The sequence below is a fragment of the Penicillium argentinense genome (assembly GCF_028826775.1).
Source record: "Penicillium argentinense strain IBT 30761 chromosome Unknown utg000009l_segment0_segment0, whole genome shotgun sequence".
NCBI classification, from domain to species: domain Eukaryota; kingdom Fungi; phylum Ascomycota; class Eurotiomycetes; order Eurotiales; family Aspergillaceae; genus Penicillium; species Penicillium argentinense.
In genome coordinates, this window is record NW_026622668.1 from 2,686,888 (window position 1) to 2,710,247 (window position 23,360).

Below are 23,360 nucleotides of genomic sequence, written 5' to 3' on the forward strand. Positions count from 1 at the left end.
GCTAAAATAAAAACCCACCAACGTATCTACAGTCAAGGTTGGAATCAAGTGTCGGTTTAAAGGCGAGGATCATGGCTAACAACGCTGTCGTTTGGTCGATCCCAGGTGCGAATGTGACCTATTGTTATATGAGCGGTGGTCTGAATGGATGCGAAGGGGCACGTACCTTCGAGCGAGGATGTCAAAATGCAGTCCTTCTGGAACCCGAGCCAGCAGATTGGGTCTTCGCCGACAATTTTGGACTGCAGAACAGTTAGTATGAGTTGTGATGGGCCTGATGTTACGTGAAGAATCTCACCATAATAGGGGGCAGTAAAGCAGTCCGCGCTCGAGGCTCAACAGGATGACTCGCCATTGGGTCAAGGTCTCCATCCAACTTCTCAGTTCTTTCCGAGTCTGATCGCACGCGGTTACCGCCACTGTCAGCTCGGTGGCGATTCGAGGTCTGCGTGCTTGGCATAACAAGGCTGGTCCGGTGACGAGCAGTGGTTTGATGCTTTGCTAGGTTAGGAGCTTTGTTCAAATATAAATAAACCGAACTACTCACTGTCCGGGGTCGATGAAGCATGCCGACACTGAAATCCCACAGGAGAAGCCTGCAGTCGTCGCCAACACTGCCGAATCGATAGGTTTTCTGATCGCAACGCCACGGATCGAAAGCGACCGCGGAAACCCAGGAATTGTGACCCTGGCAACGAGCAATAATCTTGCGCTCTGGAAAAGACCAGATCGTGACAAGGTCGTCTTGGCCACCAGTAACAATGTACTTCCCGTCGGGAGACCAGCAAACACAGATCAAACCGCCGTAGTAGCTGCGGAAGATATCAAGTACCCTGTAGCCAGTTAGCACAATTTCTATAAGTGGGTTGCAAAGATTTCCATACTCCTCTTTCAAATAATCCATCAGACGAAGAGAACCGTCCTCCAAGACAATAGCCAAATGTCTCTGGTCCGGGGAAAAGGAGAAGTGCGAAATCTTCTGGTTTGCCAACTTCCAGTAAGAGACTGGATTGGTCTTTTGGTTCTTTGACTGAACCGACTTGAGCACCTCCAGAGGATACCGGCTGGCGTCATGATCAGGCTGGTGAGTGACTTCGGGGGTGAACAGCGCATCCTCCTTTTCCTTGTCGTATACCACCAAGACCCCATTTGCGTGCGATGCGAGGAACAGATTCTCGGATCCAGGAAGCCATTTGATACTTGTAACAGGAGAGTTGTTGATCACGCCGTTCTTATTGATGCGAGCGTATTTCTGCGACATCGGCTCGTACCAAATGATGTCACCCGCCGACGATCCCATCACAATGTCCAGATGAGAAGAGGTTTTCGTCAGGTCGTTGATGTCGTGGCAAAGCATGTGCGCTTTGGTAAAGAGTACTTTGGTAAGATGTTCCTCCTTCTGCGCTGAGTTCAGATCAAGCCATTGGAATGCTCTATTGATGTTCGCAAATGCAAAGATTCCATTCGGGTCCCGGTCGCTCAAGCGCTTTGCTGAGGTTTCGTGTGTGATCACTCTTGAAACGAACGAGGAACTACTCTTGATGATATTGTTCTTCGGCTTCCGTCGTTTGAGCGCATCCTTCGCCGGTGGTGCCGGTGCCGCAAGTGCGGGGTTTCCATCACCAAATGGCGGTGCCGTAACAGCCGTCTTCAGGAAGGTCGGCGGCTTCTTGCGAGGGTCAAGGCTGACAAGGGAAAGCTTCACACCAGCCGTGGGTGGTGTTGGAACAGTAGCGAGAGGATTGGGGTTGACGATGGGTGCTTCGGAGGGGTGAGGAGGTGGTGTTGCCAGGAGAAGGTCATCTTTGAGCGTATAGGTTCCTATCGTAGAGCCATCCATTAGTACTGTACATTATTTGCGACCCAGAAGAAGGTGCTGCTTGTCGGATATGGAAGCATCGGGGGAACTGCCATCTCCATACCTTCTCCGACTTGTAATGGACATCCACCCTCCGGGTGGGAAATGGTGTTATTCGTTTCGACCACAGGGACCGCCATGCCGTTCGCCGCCCCCGCCGCGTAAGCGACAGGGATGGTGTAGCGAGGTGGTGGAGGTGGAAGGACACTGGCAGAATGAGAGAGTTCGGTCAGCAGGTGTAGGACTGTGGCTGTATCGCGATCGGCCCAAGGATCAAGGATCGGGAAAGTGACCTCGACGTGGAACGTCACATCATAACTACTAGCAGGAGTAGTTCAAAGACAAGTAAAAGATTGTCGCTGCGATGAAGAGGGAGCGCCGAAGGAGTAGACAAGGAGAGGAGGGTCGTCTTACAACATGGTTGTGGAAGTCCCAATTTCGACTGAGACAGTCCTATGTCGTCACACCGGACGCAACCCAGCAGCACTACGGTCAGGGGCTGATACTTCGGCGGGAATGCAATTCGTCCCAGCCTCGCAGCTTCACAACCTTGATACTTCCCAGGATAATTATCAAAAGAGCCTCAATGTGGCTACTCCCGGGGGGTCGAAGAGGATGAGGGGAAAGAGACAGAGACAGCCTCAGGCGGGGCGAATCATGCGTCTATGTGCTTTCAAAGCGACCAAATGGGTCTATTGTGACAGATGCGACAGAGATCGATGTGACGAAGAACATGCAAGACCGGGAGTATGCAAGCCCGAATGCAATTCGAAGGAGGGCTGAAGAGTGGAAGTGCAGAGATCAGCGGTCCGGGGTAAAGGCGAGCGGAGAAGACAAGTCTCGTGCCTGACGGGTTAACTCCGGCCGGGCTTGGCACGGCCCCGGATATACTTAACAAGATGCAATACTCTACACGGTTTGAAATGAAACTCATTGGTATCTTGATAAACTAAGATCACAAAAGGGTATTATTCTTCAATCACTACACTCTACTAGCTGCCTATGGTCCGCCGCCACTGCCGACGCGGCGCCAGATCATTACCGCAGCAGCCCCCGCGCAGACTACCGCCCCGAGAGCGATGCCCCACGACATCCATTCCCCTTCCACATCTTCTTCGCTTCGCGGGAATGCGGTGCTTGGCTCCATCGCAGCCTCCGCGATATGCACAAAGACTTCCTGGATGGAATTCCAGGTCACGCTAACATGAAGAGGAGGACTGGGCATGTTCAACATGGCAGTATACTCGTGGGGCTGATGTTCCGCTCGCTGAGTAGTCCGGTCTAGATCAGCCTTGAGGGCAATGAATACACTGGGCAGCTCCTCCAGGTGGGGATATTTCGCCCGTAGCGCCGGGATGTAGGCAAATGAGTCGGGGTCGGACGAGTCATATGTGTAGGCGATCACATCGCACTGATCCAGCAACTTCGCTTGGTTCTCGAGAATTGCAGGCTCCAGTTCTCCAAGCTCATCCATGATAAGGTAGCACTGTTTTCCGCCGGGTAATTCAACCGTATTGACTCCTGTGCGAGGCTGAATAGTTGGATGGTATGTGGTGCTAAATCCTCGTGATAAAAGGGCGTCGAGTAGAGCAGATTTACCAGATCCGGGTGCTCCCAAAACATGGCACTGGACAACATTTCGCCCGACACGCCCGGGGCGTCTCCTTCTCTTTCGCGGCCGCGTTACCTTCAATGCCGCAGTGATAGAAGGGTTGCCTCGATCGGAGGACTCGAAGCCGAGATAAGCCAGATACTCGAGCGTTGTCTTTGGGGACATGAAGGTCGTCATACTCCATTGGGCCAGCCATCCCTGAAGTGTGACATGTCCTGCTTCATTCCGAACTGTCGATGAAGGAAAGGATCCGTCGGCCCAGGATGCAGGTAATCCGGGGGTTGGGGCAAACAGGGAGGTCAACTCGGCATCATTCAGACCTCCGTCATTATCCTTGTCCGACAACAGAAAGAGATTCACGAAAAAGCGGTATCCCTCGGGGGATAACTCCGCTGATGCGTAAGGGGGTACTTCGAACCGGGGATGCAGGAAGTTCTCTTGTAGCGAGAGGTTATCCGTGTACTGGAAAGCTCGCAAGATGATCCATACGGTCTCGTGGCGTCCTTTTTCCGCATAAAGCTTGTTCAAGTGGATAAATCCTTGACAGTCGATGCCAGACTCATTGACCGATTCCGGAAAGTTCCGTTGGATGGTTTCCTTGATATGTGCCAAGTCCTCTGTGCTGAGGGATTTTCCAAAGCACCGTGTTTGGAAATCTTCGATTTCCTTGTCCGACAAATAGCCATCGCGGTCTTTGTCACTGAGGTAAAAGATGCGCTGCAGTGCAGCGATGGCGGCAGGCTTGAGGGAAGCCTCCTTGGAATCGAACAACGGGGCGATAGGGTGAGTAACGGCTTTTTGGCAGACGAAAAAGGCCTCGTTGACATTCCTGTGTTCACGAGCACTCGTGCGAATGCAAGAATCGATTTCCTTGAATTCCGACATTAGAGGAAGCATTTCCTCTTCAACCACCTGTGCCTCGCTGTGACCTGCGGCGAGGTCCGACTTGTTGGCGCACAACACAACCGGGACATTGACACCCAGCGAGCGAAAGTATGGTAGCCAGAACAATGCGACGCGTTCGTAGCTATAATGGTCGGAGTACACCAAGAGAATCACGTTGGACTTTCGAATCTCGCGCGCGAGGTTGGTTCGTTCCTGTGGAAGGGCGGACGTGTCGACGACGGTGGTGGTGGTGACATTTTCGGGGGTTCCGATGGTAGGAGGAATAGTGATCTGTGGGAGAACGGGCTGGATCTTGTTCGTGACGAAGACACCCTTGACCAGCGAGGTGATGAGGCTGGACTTGCCGGTGCCTTCGTCACCGCAGACGCAGATCCGGACTGGCCCTGTGTTAGCGGAGCGCGGGTGTGTTAGATCCATTGCGGGTCCCCACCTGTGGCCATCTGCAAGAGCGATTTCAGGTCGGCTAGCAAGTGACCATGACCGTGACTCGAAAACTGGGGAATGGGGTTTAGGAGGATGCGCTCGGAGCTGCGATAAGGGTGGACTCCAATTGTATTGCCGTTGCAGGTCCGATGCCAAGCCCAGGAGTGGAGCACCTCGGCAAGCACAGCAACAGTAGGTGAGCTACCGACAATGGCATCTACTGCAGGCAGTGGTGCGTGAGGCATTTCAGTTTTGGCCGTGTCTTAGCTCACTGATTACTCTGTTTTCTTGCTTGAGGCATCTGCGGTAAGGACGAATAATTATCTAAGCATTGCCATTCATTAGCATTGCCATTCATTAGCATTGCCATTCATTTCAGGCCTAACAACGGAACTTTCCGGGTTCCATATATATATATATCGTCAAGAATTAACAAACCAACTGTCCAACGCAGGAATTTTACAGTGTATCTGTTATTGTATCCAGTGAAATGGGCCATTCTCATGAATGAAATTAGAAATTTGAAATATGATTAGATCATGTGATCCATGTCACATGATCTTAGTTGGAGCTTCTCACGCCGTGATCGGGCCGAGCAGAGAGCATACATTGTAACAACAGTGTAGTGTATCGTATGATAGAACTTCTCGTGGTCATGATCTTTGTATAAGTGTGTGAGTACGACAAACTACTTGTGAGTCAATCCGCAGAAGTTGCTTAATTTGATCGGGGTATGTTACTGTGAATAATGATTTCTCCATGATGTTTGATCCATAGATGTTGTACCACTATAACCTGGGGTAGTCTCAATGGCTACTTTCATAGCTCTAGTGCGATCTAGACGAACGAAGATCCTAAGGATGTTATGTGGGTATATATTAGTTACGCGGGGTCGTGTCGTGTACTTAGGTAGTAGAAATTCGCATAATTCTGCACCGCCACAACAGCATCTGTGATGAGCCTTTAAGCGATGTGCAGGAACGAGTGATGGCAAGGAGACTTCCAAGGTTCCGGTGTCAGTAAAATATGAGAGTAAGAGAGGGATTACCAAGGCTTGGGTACTTTGAGGCTTTCTTGGTCACCTGGTTGAGCCTCGTCGGGTACGATAAGGTGCCTACTAGCCTAGGTTAATACTGGCTGATGAGATTGGTATCACGCGACAGACGAGTGAACCTATTACCTCTTAAAATGAAACAACCGAATTTGAATTAGTAGTAATGGTACCAGTTGTTGAGGCACTGTGAGTCTGACATATACAAAATAATCATGCGCTGTCGAACATACTAATGTTCGATACAGTTCTTGGGGTTGTCGATAAATCCGCACGGCCCTCTCCAAGTTCGGCACGTTCTCAACCCCGCGTGGAGGCGTTCCTGCTGCGCCACACTCTGGATGTGATATTCCCTCGACGGGCCAGGGACCCCGAAATTGAGCAGAATCATACCCTCAACCTATACAGGAACAGAGACCAAAACGGTTTCCAGTACCCCGGGAACCATTGGGCCCCCCTGCAGGTCAGCAACGAACCGGTGTCCCGCGTCACCCGTCATCAGGCCCACACGACCCGCCCCATCGTCCTGACTAACCTGGCCTCCAAGTCCGATCAGCAGCCTTTTCCAGCCTTCGACTCCTCCCCAAGTCTCTGTTCATTCTCTCCTTGGATACCTCACCACCAAGATGCCTCTTGGGATCCATAACCCTCTGCCGTCCTCTTTGAGCAGTACGTTCTGCCCCCTTCGCTCCCTGTCTGAACGATTTCCCCGCAATCGCAATCGCGGCATCTCCGGCTAACAACTCCTGTGGTCAATAGGCGAATGCAAGAAGGCGGCTAAGATTCTCACTTCCTTCGTGGATCCGAAGCAGGCCTTTGGTCCGGATAAGGTGATTCCGCCGGAGATTCTGGCTGGCGCAAAGGTGCGAATATCGCTTATCGCGGGGTAGAGAACCTGCGGCTCAAACCACGTCAAATGCTAACGATTACCAGGGCCTGGCTATCCTCACAGTCCTCAAAGCCGGTTTCATTGGATCTGGTCGATTCGGCTCCGGTATCGTTGTCGCCCGTCTTGCCGATGGCTCCTGGTCAGCCCCTTCCGCGATCGCGACCGGCGGTGCTGGTGTGGGTGGTCAGATTGGCTTTGAACTGACCGATTTCGTCTTCATTCTCAACGATGCCTCCGCCGTCCGCACTTTCTCTCAAGTTGGAACACTCACACTTGGTGGAAATGTCTCTCTGGCGGCGGGCCCGGTCGGCCGAAATGCAGAAGCCGCCGGTGCAGCCAGCACGAAGGGTGTCGCAGCCATCTTCTCATACTCGAAGACCAAGGGACTTTTCGCCGGCGTCAGTTTGGAGGGTAGCATGCTGATCGAGCGTAAGGATGCCAACGAGAAGATGTATCAGAGCCGTGTCTCTGCCAACCAGCTGCTCACCGGTAACATTCGACCGCCGCCCTCAACTGACGCGCTGATGCGTGTCCTCAACTCTCGCGCCTTCCACGGCGGTCGCGGCGGTCCCGGTGGCCCCTACGGAGATTCGATGTACAATGACATGCCCGTTTATGATGATAGTCATGACGACGTGGTCTGGGAAGGGCGCCGGGGTGAGGCGTACGGCCAAGGCTCGCGACGGAGTCGGGCCAGTACACAAGACGATTATGACTATCGTGATAGGCCACGCCGGGCCAACACCTGGGCTGACGATGTGTATGACCGGCCAGCTGGTGGCCTGGGCCGTTCTTCGACCACGCGAGCTGCGCCGAGCGATGTTTTCGACACATACGGACGCAACCGCAGCAACACCGCGCCGTACGATGATGATTACGTCTACTCAGACCGTAGACCTACTCGCCCTACTGCGCCCAAGCCGGTCTTTGGGCAACGAACGGGCCAGGCCGCGGGGCTACGTGCGGACCAAGCCGTTGCACTATATACCTTTGACGCTGACCAGGACGGCGACCTTGGGTTTAAGAAGGGCGAGATTATCACGATCTTGAAGCGGACTGACAAGGCGGAGGACTGGTGGACTGGTCGTATCGGTGACCGGGTGGGAATTTTCCCCAGGTAAGCATTCACCCTCTCGACTCTTCAAATTTAGCTGGATTTGCTGACATGAATGTAGCAACTACGTCGACGCCTCCTAAACTTTGGAATTTGATGATTTCTGATGTTCTTTGCTTTTTTCTTTTTTCTTTTTCTTTTTCTTTTTTTTTTGTTTGCTTCCTTCTCTCTCGACTCCGTGCCCCGTTCTATCTCCGATGGACATAAGGATCACGAGGCATGGTGGACATGGATATGATAAATATGTTTCGGCGCATCTGGATTCCCGTCTTCCCTTGGATATCGCTTCTTACCTCGAGCGCTGGAGTTTCTCTTTCTGTTACTATGGTTCCTTGCTGCTTCGGGCATATGGGTTTCGCGCGAGGGTCTCCCGTCAGCTTTGCACGTTCCTAGAGTATTCGGTCCGAGGGCTTGATTTTCCGTGGATCTCTTTGATGTTGTTTCTCTGATGATCGCAAGTGCAAATAACATTTCCTCCAAGTGTCAGCTTCAGCCTCAGCTTCAGCCTAGACGCTCGTCCCATGCAGCCTGCGCCGTCCCATGCAGCCTGCGCCAGAGTGGACCGGCGCTCAGGATCGGCCATCCTCACAGGTCCAAAGATGGGATCTGGCGCCAACCACTTCCACGCACTATTTCCCATCCTGTCGTAGCCAGTAGAGTGCGCGAGTGACACCATAGTGAAAGAGCAATATCGTACTGAGGGTGGAATTGTTCCCCTGACCTGGCTGACCTGGTATGGCGAGGCCGGTCCGCGTGGTTTCAGCGTGATTTCATCGTGAGACCACATCCCGTGCGAGTGTAGGAACCAGTGGAACAAGTCTCCATGACAAGAGGCGGGAAGAGGGAGACGTCGAAATGGAAGGATAGAGCACAAAGACTGAAAAAGAAGAAAGAACACGGAAGAATAGAAAGGCTTCATACCCTACAGTAAAGTACACGAATGTAGTTGGTGCATTCCGATCTCGCGATCCCGCGATTTACAGCGCCGTCGAACCGCCAGCAGGCCACCAGCGTGTCGCGCGACGGTCGTACTTGACGACATAGCCCCATTCCGGCGTTAGCAATCGAACCACGGAGCGCGGACTCGGGCGATCCCAGGCAACGTGGTGAGGCGAGGCCATCCGCCGCCGATCAACTCCCCTCCCCAGATCGCCCATGGCCCAGCCCGTTTCTTTTGGGGTGGAGCCTCCACGAACTCGGCCTCACCAACTCCCTCCCTCTTCCTTCCCACGCTGCTGTGTCCCCATGCCGACTGCCTGACTGGCCTTTTCTTTCCGTTTCCCCCGCTTCGATGATCGCTCGTCTTCAGGTGGTACCTTGACCTGCCTCCTCCCCCTCCCCCTCCCTCCCCTCCTCCTGGCTACCCTCCGGTCTTAAGGGTTTTTCGGCTTTGGTTCCTGTAGAGCTGGTTCCCATGCAGGTGCGTTCCTCAAGTCTCCCTCTCTCCCTCATCCCCCTGGTCTCTTCCTCATCGCCGAGGAGGGACAGCCATTCAGGCCCAGTGCCTGATGCTGGCCTCGCCTTTACGGCCGACCCCCCTCCTCGTCCTGGCGATCAGCGAGTCTCTGCCGCTGTTGGATCGGCCGCATTGACTGCCCATCGGGTCCCGGACGATACTGGGGACAATGAGACTGACCTCCCTCGCCCCACACAGGCTTCCACGAGTGCCCCTGAGGCTGGCGGAGGACACACGACGCGGAGAGGCCACTCACCCCATCTCTCGATCAGCGATCCAAGCCACCATGTGACGGAAGCCATCGGGCACATGTACGACGATGACTACGATCGCAATGATCCCAGACGCCTCAGCTATATCGCATCCCCCCTCGGCGAGTCAATAACTACGATTCCGCGAGCCTCCGCAGCGTCCGAGTCTTCCCCCGCCAACTTGACATCCACACCACCCCAGAACTCGCCGGTCGAGGGACAGCCCAAGCACACAAATGGACACCTTCGGCCGCCGCCCGTGGGACATCGGTCTTACGACCGTGATAGTGAACCCGGATCGCCAGACTCCACGCGATCACCGTCGGAAACCGCAACCGCCTCCTTCCCTCTGAACGATATCGATTATGAGTCCGATCCAGCCGCGGTGGTCCAGGAGTTAAACAACCTCGCTGCCATCCGACGCATGTCCATGGATGTCGCAGCGACGGGCGACCCTGATCTTCCATCCTACGGCAGCAATAACCTCCCAATCCCGTCCCTACCTCCCTCCCCATCGGCCGACGAAAACGATGCCTCGCGGTTGTTCTGGGTCCCGGCAAGCCTGCACCCCGAACTGGCACCGAAGGAGTTCAAGTCATTTCTCGAAAGCAAAGCCGACCTCATTAAACGGAAATCGGGCGATTTCTCGGCTCTTGGGCCGGAGCGGCAGGGATCAGGAAGCGGGCTCCGTCGCAAACGGTCGATGCTCTCTCGACAAATCGACAACTCGTCGGGCTACACGGACGGTGCGGAACGGCTAGAGCGTCAACGATCGCATTCGAGTCGGCGGGATGGCATGCTGAGCCCCAATCTGCAGGAGCTGGAAACCTTGGTGGACGACTCGAAACCAGCATCCCAGGATTCCCTGGTGCGGGAAATGCAAAATGCCAGCATCACTGCAAGCGAAGACAAACCGATTTTGCCTCCGGCTCCGCCTGGCCACAGCCTGCGAAGATCGACCCGGACACAATACAAGAAAGGAAGCTTGAAAAAAGGTGAAAAGCCTCCTTACTCGAAGCGAGTGGGGAGGGGCTTGTCCGAGTCGGCCGGATCGGCAGCTCCAGCCAAACCGCTGTCCGACGACCAGCCAATTCTTGGATCTACGCGCGTGTCCACCGATTCGTCTTCTTCCTCTGCCTCTCGACCATCCCGCGCTCTCTCGAATTCCTCCCGTAGTGCGGCCTATGCCTCTGGCAGTACCATCGGTTCGACATTTGATTCGATATTGGACAACCCCGAGGCCGAGAAGGAGGAGGCCAAGGCTGCTGCGACACACCCAGATTTTGCTTCTGACCGGCTGGATTCTGCGGAAAAGGCGAACGCTGCGCCCTATGCCCGACAATGGCATTCTCGCATCAGTTCGAATGGGCGATCCACGGCAAACACCCCGCAATCCGAACAGACTGTCCCGGAAATCGTCGAAACCCCACCTGCGGATTCTAATCGCGGACAACCAAGCCAACAGTCCCCCACGAGTCGAACTACCGAACGCGATGTACCCTCGTCATATTCAGCAAAGACTTCGTCAACCCATGATTCAGCTCCCAACAAGCGGTCTTTGATGAGCGGACAACGCAAGGATACGACCACAACGACCCTTAACGATTTCACCAATAATCCTCAGATGATACCTGGCAATAATACCCGGACGGATAGTCTCTCATTTATCCCGACCATGCCCGAGGAACAGCGCAAGTCCGAGGAGCGCAAATCCGAGGGCAAGAAATCGAAGAAAGAATCGGAAGGCGGCCGCAAGTCCAGCTGGCATTGGCTCCTGGGCAGCGAAGAGAAAGATAAAAAGAAGGATAAAGATGGCGACTCCAAAAAGTCGAAGTCGAAGTTTTCTGACAAGATCCATACCAATGCGAAATCAGAGGCGCCACCGCCGACTTCCATGGACAATAGCTCACGAGGCAGGGAAAGCCTCATTCTGGATCGTCTCGACCCGAAATTGGAGGAAGAGCGACGGAAGGATGGCGTTCGGAGAGCCTCGGGAGAATCAAAGAAAGAGAAAGACGGGATCTTCTCATCAATCTTTGGTGGTGGTCGAAAGAAGCACAGTGGAGAGGGCCACCACCGGAAGAACTCTTCCCGCAACCTATCCCCTGATCCCCCCATGCGGGAATTGCGTGCGGACATCGACTATCCTTGGACTCGATTTTCCATTTTGGAAGAACGAGCAATCTACCGGATGGCCCACATCAAGCTTGCCAATCCCCGACGTGCTCTCTACTCTCAGGTATTGTTGAGCAACTTCATGTACTCATATCTGGAGAAGGTGCAGCAGATGCACCCTCACATGATGGTTGCATCCTCTGGATCCCAGCGGTCCTCAAAGTCAAGGGACCAGCCAGATGAGTACCTCCAATACCAGCGATATCAAGAGGTGAGTACCGAACTTGAAGATAGCCCAGAAGAAACGACTGTCGAGAAGTCTGTTGAAGAAGAAAAAGAAAATTCCGTCGACACGAACGTCATCGAGTTTCAGGAGTGGCTAACCGAGATTTTTTCTTCTTTGAACAGGCACAAGAGCAACAACAATACGGGGATAGTGCATATGATGACCCATCCATGTATGACTACGACGACGACCCGCACGATCGGTACCAGTCCCACGGAAGGAATGGTAAACACGGCTATGAGAACGGCCATGCCTACGACTCGGGACATTACCAGTATGGGCACTCTTCCTTCGGTCATGATGCCCAGCTGGATGACGACGATGACGATGATATGTGGTGAATCATGACCGGCGTCTTCACTCATTCTTTTGCCTGCCAATCTGCTTTCTTGTTCTGCACTCAAGGAAATACCCACACGTTTATCAGTCTTGGTTGACCTAGACCTTGTACACAAGCCTTGTTCATCCAATCATTATGGCTTCTTTCACACCCTTTCCTTTATCCTCCCCCCCTCCCCCCCCCCCCCCAATTTCTGACTATCGGACCAACCCCGCCATGGGTTCGTATCTTTTACTTTCCCGCACATGCCGGCATTCCAGGATTTGTCCAAAGCAGTATCACATCAGGGCATCCTGTTACACATACTTTTCGGCCTCGTGTTTCGTGTGGCTTTCCCCAGTCCTGGCCTTTCGGGGCTGGGGTTTCTGGCTCTCGAGGGCCTGGCCTGTCACTGCATTGCCATATAGTTTGTTCGCACACATGGTCTGATTTGTCTCTTCGCATAGCGTCTGGGGTTTGTTTCTTTGCGTTTTCCTTTTGCCGCTCTGTTTGTCGTGGTCTACTTTGAGTCCATACAGACCGGAGCATTTTTGTATTCCCTTAAACTCTTACCCTCTTCATTCTATGACCTGAGCAGAGCCCAGTATGGTGGGATTTAGCCTATGGTTATGACAGCAATTTGGCGGTTGATCCAGTTCTTGAACTTGTAGATACATGCAGGCACGTAAAAAGACTCGCTCTCGTAAATGCTCTAACTTTGGTAGATAGTTACTATGATGCAGTGGGTATTCGTACTCGTAAATTCATGGCCCATGGTGATGTCCATCTTCCGCTTCACTGATACTCTAACAGCCCAGAATGCGCAAATGACCTTCCAAGGCACAAATGCTCTTTCGTCCATTGCATCTCTTTCTCAAGAACTAAAGAGTCGCGTATCCTGAAGTCGTTGTTGAATTCCTTTGCATGAACCAGCAATCTCCTCTGCAACGACTCATCTGAAGTTGCAGCCCAAGCAGCCGACACGCAAATCATGAGATAGCCCGCACCAATGGGTCTCCAGATCACGGAGCGTTTGGCCAGGTCAAGAATTTCCTCGGAGAGGTAATCGGCGTCAAACTTGGTCGCGCCATCATGAGCATCCAGTGCGGTCAGGATGCAATTGAAGACCAGCGTACAGGCCAGACCAATGCCATACGAGCGCTGGAAATGGGCAAAGCCGAACTCGATGATGAATTTCCGCCCGCTGGGACTGGCGGCATTGTACATTTCCGAAAAGTCGTTTTCGACAGATCGGTGTTTGAGGACGCTGAGGTTCATTTTGCATTCTTGGTATACTGTCCAGACTTCGTCGCGGACATCAACTGTGTCGGCGCCGGTGCAGAGAGCTTTACGGCCGCGCCGCATCAGGCTAGGGGCTTTGGCCAAGCAAGCTAATATTTGGCCGTCTGGTGTTGAGCTATCGTAGTCGCTTCTCACAAGGGTATCCCATTCCTCTGGAGTGAGATCAATTCGTTCATTGAAAATGCCCTCGAATAGCTAGTTAAATCATCAGTATAGGAGGAGTTTTATATAGAAGGTAGAAATCCATCATGTACTACGAGAAGGGGGAAAAGTGCAACTTACAACACTACCACGGAGGGACAAGAACAGTTTCGCCTCGAACAGATCACGCGGTCCAAAGTCTTTCCGCGCTTTGAGGATCTGCGCTGCACCTTCTGCATGTCCCGAGAACATTCGACTGGAGGGACCCATGAACATCTGACACATTAATAGGATCATGACCGCACCTAGTGTACTGGATGCTTGCGCATGGACCCGGTCATCCAGGTACACACTGAGCGTGCGGAGCGCTTGGGAGTATTTTGATAGCGTCTCCATCGAGACAGCTTGATTGCAGGAGAACCCGGCATGCGCGGTAGTCAGTGCATCCACCGCACGGTCCAGCGCCTCGTTCGTGCCGAGTCGTCGGGGTACATCTTCAAGCCACAGTCCGAATGACCACCATAGGTTATACCGCAGGTCGGTCGTGCGTTTAATCGTAGCAATGAATGCACTCGCCATCGAGGAGAGCTCATTGCCTGGGACTGGCTGCGGGGACTCTGGTGGTCCACGAGCGTTGTATCTTGCTACTGGAGCTTTTCTTTGCTTTGCTGGAGGCGTAACCGTTGACGGCGGCGAGGAAGCCTGTGATAAAGACGAGTCCGATCCACTTGTTGACCACACCAGAGCTTGTTGCTTCTTCGCCCGCGTGGAGTAATACTTCTCCTCCTGAAATTTGAACCGCAGCTGGCCCGATCCCACACAGGGAATCTTCAGGCGTAGACAGCGTGCACAGGATGGTTGCTTTTCATCACACTGTTGCCACAATCAGTCCCTGAATCGTCGCCGGGTGTATACCAATTAGGAAAATTGCAGCGGACCTTTTTCTTCTGCTTGCGACAGGCATCGCAGGCCCGCCCTGTCGGCACGCCAGGCATGGTGGATCCCTATCTGATCTGATCTGTAGACCCTGCTGCAGTGGATCACTGGTTGCACGCGAGTTGATGTCACGAAGCTATTTTCCGAGTCCCGAGCTTCTCAAATGCCCTGTTCTCGGTTTGAAATTGCGTCCGCCGGCGCGCTAAAAGGGATGGAGGGGAGTAATTCGAGAAGTTGGGGCTGAAGCTGCGCCATCTTGTCATCTTGGGAGCTTCTCTTGGCGGCGCTGCTAACCGTGTTGGGTCGCATGTGCCGCTGCCAGGCGGGCTGTGGAGCTCTGATTGGGCCCGGAGAATATACCATGCCGCCCGTTTTAGGGTTGTTCACCTTCTTTTGGTAGTTCTACTTAAGGTAGTCACTTGTCGTATTTAGGGCAACTACTTACCAAGGGCCCGATTGGGGACGATGCTAGCCTGGCAGTCCTTCTGCGCCTCCGGGCGATCACTGCCCATCTTGGTAGGATGTAGCGCTTCACCAGAATATTCATCCCGTTCCACATAGTCGATCAGGGCAGTCGAAATGTACTTTAAAGGGGATAGAATTCCGATGGAAGCTCATCCGCTCAAGTTTCCTGTTCTTCACACTCGCTCACCATGGCTATCGATGGGAAAGAAAAGCCGCATGGCTACTATCTATACGAGCCCAGCCATATTCTGCCGGCGGTCTTTGCTGCCCTCGTGGCCATCTCTTTGATTCTCCACACCCTGCAGAACATGTTCGTTTCTCTTGCTAAATTGCCGAGAGATGCAAATACTGACATCGCAATAACAGCCGCTATCGATTCTGGCGCATCACCTTCTTCATCTCCTGGGGAGGAATCATTTTCACTATTGGATGGATCCTCCGCTGCATCTCGAGCTACTACCCAGATCACCTGGGCCTCTACATCGCCCAGGCAGTGTTCATATACCTGGCTCCACCAGTCTACTCCGCCGCCGCATACAACATCGTGGGCCGACTGATGAACTATCTCCCCATGCACGCAGTCCTCAACCCGAACCGCGTGCTTGTTTTCTTCGTCTACCTCGGTGCGGCGGTCGAAGGCATGACTGCAGCCGGAGCAGCCAAAAACGCAGCTGCCGGAGACGAGTTGGATGAATATAAGAAGGGTGGCCAGCTGATCGCGGCCGGTCTCATCCTGCAAGCGGTAGTAGAAATGCTGGTCATAATGATCGTCGCCACTGTGCATCGTCGAGCCGCGAAGGCCCGCAAAGTGAGCCGCAACGTGCAGATCGTCTGCTTCAGCCTATACGGGACATCGGCATTTGTCGTCCTCCGCTGTATCTTCCGTGCCATCGAATCTTTCGAGATGTTCGATAAACTCGGCTGCACCGAGAATTGCGGACCCATTCTCAGCAATGAGTGGTATCTCTATGCGTTCGAGCTGGGCCCCATGCTCATATTTACCTATTGGCTCAATCTACTTCATCCCGGTCGGTATATTCCGAGGGAGAAGAATCGTTATCTGGGGACCGATGCTCGAATTGAGCGGATCGGACCTGGCTGGAGGGATCGCCGGGATCGATGGGAGACTTTTATCGATCCGCTCGATCTGGAGGGCCTGTTCAAGGGCCAGGCTTCGCATGAGAAGTACTGGGAAAATCCGGAGAGGTGGCCTGCTTGCCAGGGCAGCTTTGCCGAGGGGACCGCCTCGAATGTGAAGAATCGAGGGTATAGCAAGGAGGATGTGCTGCTGGCGAATGAAGTGTAGGGAGAGTGTTTTTAGTGATCTCTTCCATTTAACTTGGTTTGGATATATCTATGATGTTGTGTTTATGTGAATTTGTTGTGCGTTCTAGCGAGCTTCTGTTTGAGTCAGGTTGTTTTTCATGCAACAATATGTGCTATCTATCGTGCTCTTGCTAGAATAAATCATTCAACCATGCCTGGCGATTGCCCCCGAGTTCGGTAACCTCCCGGTCCTTGATGACAGTTGTGATGAGAGTTGCTTTGTTGGACCCGAATCTGGCTATCGCAGGCCCCCTGGGCTGATTTGGCTGGTGCATGAGTGGTCAAGGGCGAAGGGGAGGCGCGGCTCTTCGACAGCCGCACCTGGGCCAACTTGAAAATACCCGCTTCCGCCCCGGCGCCTTTTCTGGCCGGGCCGCATCCGGTCTACTCTTCACTTACGACTGGATCCTTCTTTCAAGCCAACCGCCTAGTCCAGGATCCTTCGGACTCCAGGCCATCTTGTTGAGTAAGCTGAGTTGGACTCGGCTTTCATGGCAACATCCCCCTCAAGAAGGGCCCCCTCCGAGGACGGGCGCCCGGCCAAACGCGCCCGGCAAGCCTGCGAACCATGTCGGTACGCGCAGCTCCACTAGTCCATGCCTGATCTACGGCCCCATACTGACAACAATGTAGACGCAAGAAGACAAGATGCCCCGGCGAAAAACCCATTTGCTCCTTCTGTGAGCGGCTGGGCCAGAAGTGCGTGTACACGGGATCAGAAGCTGTTGAAGAAGGGTCGGATTTTGCAAAGAATATAGTACGTATCTCCAGCTTGCTTGAGCCTACCAGGTCTCATAGTCCCCTTTAGGAAGATCGTGTTTCGCGAATCGAGTCGAAGCTCGAACAGCTCGTCGAAATTGTTGCGTAAGTACTCACCAGTGCTCTTTGAACTTGTCTGATTTGGGTTCAGCAACCAAGGATCGCAGGCAGACAGACTTCCATTCCAGACGATGGATAGGATACAGGAGTCTCGGTATGCAAGCTCAGAGGCTTCTCCAGAGATTGCCATGACAAGGTAAGTTGGAATATTGCCGTTTTACACATTGATTCGTGTGCTGACAGATCACAGAACTTTCCCTTTACATGAACCCCCGCGGTCTGCAATTGATCTTTATTTCACTTTTTGCAATGCACAGCCAATACTTTTATTCCCCAAGAACATCAATTCGAACTCTTTTGGAAGACGAGATCCGGAACTTGTCCTTGCCATGGAGGCTTTAGGCCTTCGATTTCAAGGAAGTGGCACCGCAGAAAGCCAATTAGAGGCGAAAATTCAAAGCCAGACGCAAAAGGCTTGCCAAATAGTTATGGCACGTCTGACCGACGGAACAGTGGAGCTGTCTACGATTCAGACTCTTTGCCTTCTCAGCATGCTGGAATATACAGGTAATGGGTCCCAATGCAGTCAGAATGTTCGCAATATAAACTAACAGAAATCTCTAGCTGGCAATTTGATACGGTCTGGATTCCATTCCCGAATGGCTGACTATTTCATTGGTGCCACCCAAATAGGCGAACTGAGGTTTATCAATCGCTTGGACAAGGAGCAGGATGAACGCAAATTATGCCACGCAAGTGTGATAATGCTCCAGAATCTACAAGGCAATATATGCACTTTTCCACCCAGAGACAATGAGAAGACCAGCGCCGATGGCCTCGCCTCGCCAGTATTTGAAACAATGATTTCGCGAAAGGACTTTCGGAAAGGGGGCGGCGGCTTGAGGCTCGACTTTGGAATCAATACGGCCAACATGCACACCAGTGAGCTATGGGCTCTGGCGTGCAAATACGCAACAGACCATCGCATCGACGCACACCCTCCATGGCATCCGCAATCTGATTATACAATGATAACATATCGACACACCGAGCATGAGAGCTGCATGCCGCTGCAGTTTCGGTTACACGCAAGCCGGTTCCAAGATCATTCCTCGGAGGATCTACACGCACATCGCGACTACTGGGGCCCTTGGTTATTTTTCCAGCTAGCCTGGCATGCTGTTCCATGCATTTTGAACCATCCATTTCTTCTGTCTATGCGATTGAGAAATTTCCGAAGGATAATGCCGCAGTCATTCCTTCGAAACTCGTTCGAACAGCTCACTCTCCATTCGGGCTGGATAGTGCATTTCCTCGATCTTGTGGAAAACAAAGCATTCGAAATATCCGACCCGACGTTAGGCCACTGTGTGTCTATAGTGGCTACTATATACCTTCAACACAGCTTCACTGAAGACGAAGCGTTTAGTAAAAAGGCACAAACAGGCTTCGAGAAGTGTCTTCGATTTTTGAGAGCCATGGGTCATAGATGGCCGCATATTCGTCGGCAGGTATATTGATACTTCAGCTATCTTGATACTCCAGCTATCTTCTCGGAATTTGCTAACAGCTTCGATTTGACCAGGCCCAACATCTGGAACAGCTTCGAGGCAGTATCTCCCCCGGAGGGTTAATGACTGAGCCCGGCTCAGCAGCAGGTGACTCTAGCGGTCGCCCCAAATGGTCAATAAACGTCCAGCTACTATGGAAAATCTTGATTTATCCCCACGCCAGTAAATCGATTGACCATACAAAAGATATTCTCGGACCCTTACTGGCTAATGATAGTGCTAGGAGCTCAGGCCTGTCATCTGCTGGAGGGATTGGTGAGCCCGACTTCGCCCTTATTGGATCCGCCGGTCTCTCGGGCCACAAGACTGTGGCGTCTGAATGTGTGACATTCCCCCCGAACAAGCCGAGCATTCTACACAGGGACAAGAATCACTGGGCCAAATGTCTTCAGCAATGGACATGCCGGGACTCCCGGAAGACCCTGTCATGGATTTGAATGGTGGAGACACATTGTTCTTGCAACTTCAAGATTACGGGAGGGCCTTTGAGGATTGGCTAAGTGTAAATCCAGGGTAAGCATAGTAACCACACCTTCATTAGCGTCAATATCAGTTTCAATCTCGATCAAATGGGTTTCTATACCTCACCCGGCACCCGGCCCGTTTCCGTCTTCCCCGGGTGCCAAGGGCCGGTTCTGAGCCGGGTTCGAACCGGGTTTTCCTGACAAAACCCTCCACCCTCTATCATTTCGATAATCGCATCATCCGACAATTCTAATCCTCAAATCCACATCTCAAATATACCAAGACGCAAATGCCCACATCAAAAAGCGAGTCAATCATCATCGTGGGCGCTGGCGTCTTCGGTCTGTCCACGGCGCTAGAGCTCAAGCAGCGCGGATACAGCGACATCACAGTATTGGACCGCTACACACCTCCTGCAGTCGATGGAAGCAGCGTGGATATTTCCCGCATTATTCGAATTGACTATGCGGATCCGTTGTATTGCAAAATGGCCGCCGAGGCTTACCAAGGGTGGAAGACTGAGTACGCCGACCATTACTACGAGTCCGGTTTCGCTCTTCTATCAGAGGACGCCAACAATGACTGGATTGCAAAGTCTGCCGCGACTGTCAAGGCAAATGGAGGCACAGTAGAGGATCTGCCTGATGCGACCCAGCTCCTCAAGTCATATCCGAACATCCAGTCCAACCTCTCTGGTCTGAACGGGTACCTCAATCGGCGAGGCGGCTGGGCCGATGCTGCGGGCAGTATCCAGAAGCTGGCTTCTCGATGCAGCGTGGAGGGCATTTCAATAATTACTGGACCCCGCGGCACCGTCCTCTCCTTGCTACAGGAAGGCTCTCGTGTTGTCGGCGTCAACGTGCTTAGTGGTGGAACCATTCGCGCGTCCCAGGTCATTCTCAGCACCGGTGCTTGGACGAATAGACTCCTGAATGTTGCACACGCTGCTTCGTCTTCCGGTCAGCCGGTTGGATTCATCCAGTTGACCCAAGAAGAAGCTCGGGCCCTGGAAAATACGCCCGTCATGATCAACATGAGCACTGGTATCTTCTGCTTCCCGCCCACCCCTGGATCGAACATTCTCAAGCTTGCCCGCCATGGATACGGCTATGCCAATGAGACGACAACCTCCAACGATGGTAACAGAACAATTTCTTCGCCCAAACTGCAAAGCAGCAATGCACAGACTGGATACATCCCCGACGACGCCGATGATGGTCTGCGTGACGGCCTGCGTCGCTTCTTCCCAAAATTTGCAAATCGGCCTTGGTCGAACCGTCGTCTGTGCTGGTACACCGATACCCCCAAGGGTGACTTTATTATCGATGACCACCCGAGCCTGAAGGGTCTGTTTGTGGCTACCGGTGGAGCTGGACAGTAAGCACTATAATTTCCTTGCAGGAAAGTTAGAAATGCTAATCAAAAACAGTGGATTCAAATTCCTTCCTGTCCTCGGCAATTATATCGCAGACTGCTTCGAGGGCAAGGCGTCCAAGGATCTTCGTGAGAAGTGGAGATTGCTTCCGTCTCCTGGTGACTCTAAGGAGTACAACATGGCGGGTGACGGTAGCCGTGCCGGCCCTCCTCTGAGAAAGCTCAGTGATCTGGAAAAGTCGAAGCTGTAAATACGAAGGACGAGAAGAATCGCAACTAAGTTTGAAGATCATGAATTAAATGGTGTTTGCGGTAATTAGGCAATATGTATGAAGGCGACATGCATTCAAAAACTAGCTGAGCTGATAGCTCAGATCACAGAAGACGCGCTCAAATATATTGATGAGCTAGACAGTTTGAGAACGAGAGAAGAATGGAAATGAAGCTGGCTGTGCATCAAGGAGAGAATCCGATGCATATGTGTCGGAGACTCAAACAGCATAGACAGGAGACTAAAAGACGTGTAGACCGAAAGGGGGATGTATATTTTATTTAGGACTTCTCGGACTTCTCAGCGGGCTTCTCGGAGGTCTCCTGGACAGCCGATCCACCGGGAGAGGTGTGGAAGTGGCTAGCAGTGCTAGCAGTACGGCTGATGCCAGGGCTTGGTGCTTTCTCCTTTGTATCGGTAGCCGGAGAAGCAGCCGTTGCCTCTACAGGGCTAGTAGCGGTGGCTTCCTTCTCCTTCTCGGAGTAGACAGGAGGGTTGTTCTGAGTAGTGCTACCGGCAGGGCTGGTAGGGACAGCCGAGCCCGTGGGGGAGGTGGCAGTGGGCATAGAAAGGGTCGGAGCCGGGGTGGGACCGCGAGTGGCGTCCTTGATAACGGTCCACCACTTCTCGGCATCGCTAGCAGTGTGGGCCTTGAAGCTGAGCTCTGTCGTGGTGTGGAAAGCGTTACCGACCTTGCCACTCGAGACATCCTTGCCCTTGACGTTAAATTTGACGCCGTCAATGGCACCCACAATGCAGTCGGGCAGATACAGCGACAGCTCCGGGGTGGGATCGCGGCGGAAGTCGTCGTTGTCCTTGAATTCGTGCAGGTAGCGGGCAGGGGTAACGACGTAGTAGCCCGTGCTGTAGCCCTTGATAACAGCGCGCGAGCGGCGCTCCAAAGAGCCCTCAATCAGAGGCTGCGTGGATCGGTGGTCCATATTGGGGAAGGTAATGCTCTCAAATGAGCGCGGCGGCGAATCGGGGTTCACGAGGGTTGCGTCGTTTCGAACCACAAAGTTCACCCACTCAAAATCAGGCGGGATACGCTGAGCAGTAGCCAGGATATCGCCATACATAGCACGCTGGCGGTCGAGTTGGCCACCCATCAGCTGGAAGAATTGCTCCAGAGCACTCTGCAGGGTCTGCAAAACGTGCGCTTCGAACTGCTGGAACGAGTTCTGCACGGCGAGGATATCATTTCGGTGGTTGTTCTCCTCAGTGACCTGCTTGTTCAAACGGTGGTTGATACCACGCTTCAGGATGTAGGGGTCATGAGCGGTTTCGATCTTGTTGCCCGCAGCGGCATCGTAAGAGGCGGAGTTCTGGCCGAGGAGCTCGATGTGCTTCTGGGTCAGCTGGCGAGCCTTCTCCACGGCCTTGGCTCCCTTGGCAGCTCCAGACTTCAGCTCCTTGGACTTGTTCTTGATCTCTTTGTGGAGGCGTTCCAGAGTCGGGAGCACGCTGCCCTTCAGGTTCTTTTCGGTATCAAGGTACATGTTGACCATACCCTTCAGGCAACTTAGTGAATGTACAAGGTGGTTCAGTCCGACAGAGTCCCTACCTGAGAATTGTTGCGCATATTCTCAACTAGACCTGCCACACCTCCGGCACTGGAGCTAAAATGGTGGCTCTCCTTCAACGGATCACTGACGGTCTTTCAACGGCCTTCCATTAGCCACAGGGCATGTCAAGTATACAGATCGATATGTTCACCCACCTTCAGGATCTTCTCATGGTCCTTCGACTGGGACTTGGACACCTTGGAAGTAGCAGTCATGTAGTCTTCCAAGGTTCCACAAGTGTGCTTCCATGCCCGCAGACGTTCAATAAGAAGGGTGGTAGTCTAGAGGGACAAGCAGATGTTAGTGCATTGTTACCCACGAGGGGGACCTGCACACCGGTCTTCCACGGGCTGCGGTTCCAACATCCAATCCCAATTTGAAGACACACCTGGCTGCTATCGGTATCGGGGATAGCCTCATCGTCACTCATCGACGTGCGGCGGGTCATGCTGCTGGACAGCGTCGCCGACCGCTGCGGGAGCTGGTGCTCCACGGGACTTGTCGGGGTCGACATGGCGGATGGCAGGGGAGGAGACGGGGAAAGAGGATCGGAGTTGGTGTCACAAAAGATCGAGACGCAGAAGCTATCGGTAGTTCGAGTGTCTGGGGTTGTCTGGGGTTGTCGACTCCGAGGTTCAGGTCGAGTGCGGGCGGATGGGGAATTAGTCTATGATAGCTGTGGCGGTGGTTAAAATCCGGATCGCCATGAAAGCGCTAGTCTTCAGGCGGACTAGTCGAGGGGGGGGGTGGGTCGGTCAATTTGAGCGTGGTGGGCACAAAAGGATATCGCGAGGTGGGATTGTTTTCGCATGCTTGAGAATCCTAGGGTGATCGGCGCTGGAAAG

The 23,360-nt window shown here is 53.1% G+C and overlaps 9 protein-coding genes across 9 annotated transcripts; 5 read left to right on the forward strand and 4 right to left on the reverse strand.

Annotated features, from left to right (window-relative positions):
- Positions 1–56: 56 nt before the first annotated feature.
- On the reverse strand, positions 57–2,277 carry N7532_008585 (WD40 repeat domain-containing protein; the record flags this gene model as incomplete). Its single annotated transcript, XM_056621077.1, has 7 exons — positions 57–118; positions 167–242; positions 299–496; positions 548–833; positions 885–1,821; positions 1,923–2,176; positions 2,273–2,277. The coding sequence occupies 7 exons, from the start codon at positions 2,275–2,277 to the stop codon at positions 57–59; spliced, it is 1,818 nt and encodes a 605-aa protein (XP_056471883.1).
- A 581-nt stretch (positions 2,278–2,858) lies between these two features.
- gem1 (ERMES complex Ca(2+)-binding regulatory GTPase GEM1) lies at positions 2,859–4,793 on the reverse strand (the record flags this gene model as incomplete). Its single annotated transcript, XM_056621078.1, has 1 exon — positions 2,859–4,793. The coding sequence occupies one exon, from the start codon at positions 4,791–4,793 to the stop codon at positions 2,859–2,861; it is 1,935 nt and encodes a 644-aa protein (XP_056471884.1).
- Positions 4,794–6,476: 1,683 nt separating this feature from the next.
- N7532_008587 (SYLF and SH3 domain-containing protein) lies at positions 6,477–7,860 on the forward strand (the record flags this gene model as incomplete). Its single annotated transcript, XM_056621079.1, has 3 exons — positions 6,477–6,519; positions 6,610–6,713; positions 6,784–7,860. 3 exons carry the CDS (start codon positions 6,477–6,479, stop codon positions 7,858–7,860), a joined length of 1,224 nt encoding a protein of 407 aa, XP_056471885.1.
- A 1,407-nt stretch (positions 7,861–9,267) lies between these two features.
- Positions 9,268–12,302, forward strand: N7532_008588 (putative telomere silencing protein Zds1; the record flags this gene model as incomplete). The annotated part of the gene is made up of 2 exons (XM_056621080.1): positions 9,268–11,997; positions 12,084–12,302. The coding sequence occupies 2 exons, from the start codon at positions 9,268–9,270 to the stop codon at positions 12,300–12,302; spliced, it is 2,949 nt and encodes a 982-aa protein (XP_056471886.1).
- A 773-nt stretch (positions 12,303–13,075) lies between these two features.
- Positions 13,076–14,718, reverse strand: N7532_008589 (Zn(II)2Cys6 transcription factor domain-containing protein; the record flags this gene model as incomplete). The annotated part of the gene is made up of 3 exons (XM_056621081.1): positions 13,076–13,777; positions 13,865–14,596; positions 14,662–14,718. The coding sequence occupies 3 exons, from the start codon at positions 14,716–14,718 to the stop codon at positions 13,076–13,078; spliced, it is 1,491 nt and encodes a 496-aa protein (XP_056471887.1).
- A 594-nt stretch (positions 14,719–15,312) lies between these two features.
- Positions 15,313–16,430, forward strand: N7532_008590 (uncharacterized protein; the record flags this gene model as incomplete). The annotated part of the gene is made up of 2 exons (XM_056621082.1): positions 15,313–15,434; positions 15,491–16,430. 2 exons carry the CDS (start codon positions 15,313–15,315, stop codon positions 16,428–16,430), a joined length of 1,062 nt encoding a protein of 353 aa, XP_056471888.1.
- Positions 16,431–16,941: 511 nt separating this feature from the next.
- On the forward strand, positions 16,942–19,277 carry N7532_008591 (Zn(II)2Cys6 transcription factor; the record flags this gene model as incomplete). Its single annotated transcript, XM_056621083.1, has 7 exons — positions 16,942–17,024; positions 17,084–17,207; positions 17,259–17,314; positions 17,409–17,465; positions 17,520–17,836; positions 17,894–18,780; positions 18,855–19,277. 7 exons carry the CDS (start codon positions 16,942–16,944, stop codon positions 19,275–19,277), a joined length of 1,947 nt encoding a protein of 648 aa, XP_056471889.1.
- Positions 19,278–19,594: 317 nt separating this feature from the next.
- On the forward strand, positions 19,595–20,930 carry N7532_008592 (NAD(P)/FAD-dependent oxidoreductase; the record flags this gene model as incomplete). Its single annotated transcript, XM_056621084.1, has 2 exons — positions 19,595–20,682; positions 20,735–20,930. 2 exons carry the CDS (start codon positions 19,595–19,597, stop codon positions 20,928–20,930), a joined length of 1,284 nt encoding a protein of 427 aa, XP_056471890.1.
- A 301-nt stretch (positions 20,931–21,231) lies between these two features.
- Positions 21,232–23,029, reverse strand: N7532_008593 (PH domain protein; the record flags this gene model as incomplete). Its single annotated transcript, XM_056621085.1, has 4 exons — positions 21,232–22,461; positions 22,515–22,607; positions 22,671–22,796; positions 22,904–23,029. 4 exons carry the CDS (start codon positions 23,027–23,029, stop codon positions 21,232–21,234), a joined length of 1,575 nt encoding a protein of 524 aa, XP_056471891.1.
- Between the last annotated feature and the right edge of the window lie 331 nt (positions 23,030–23,360).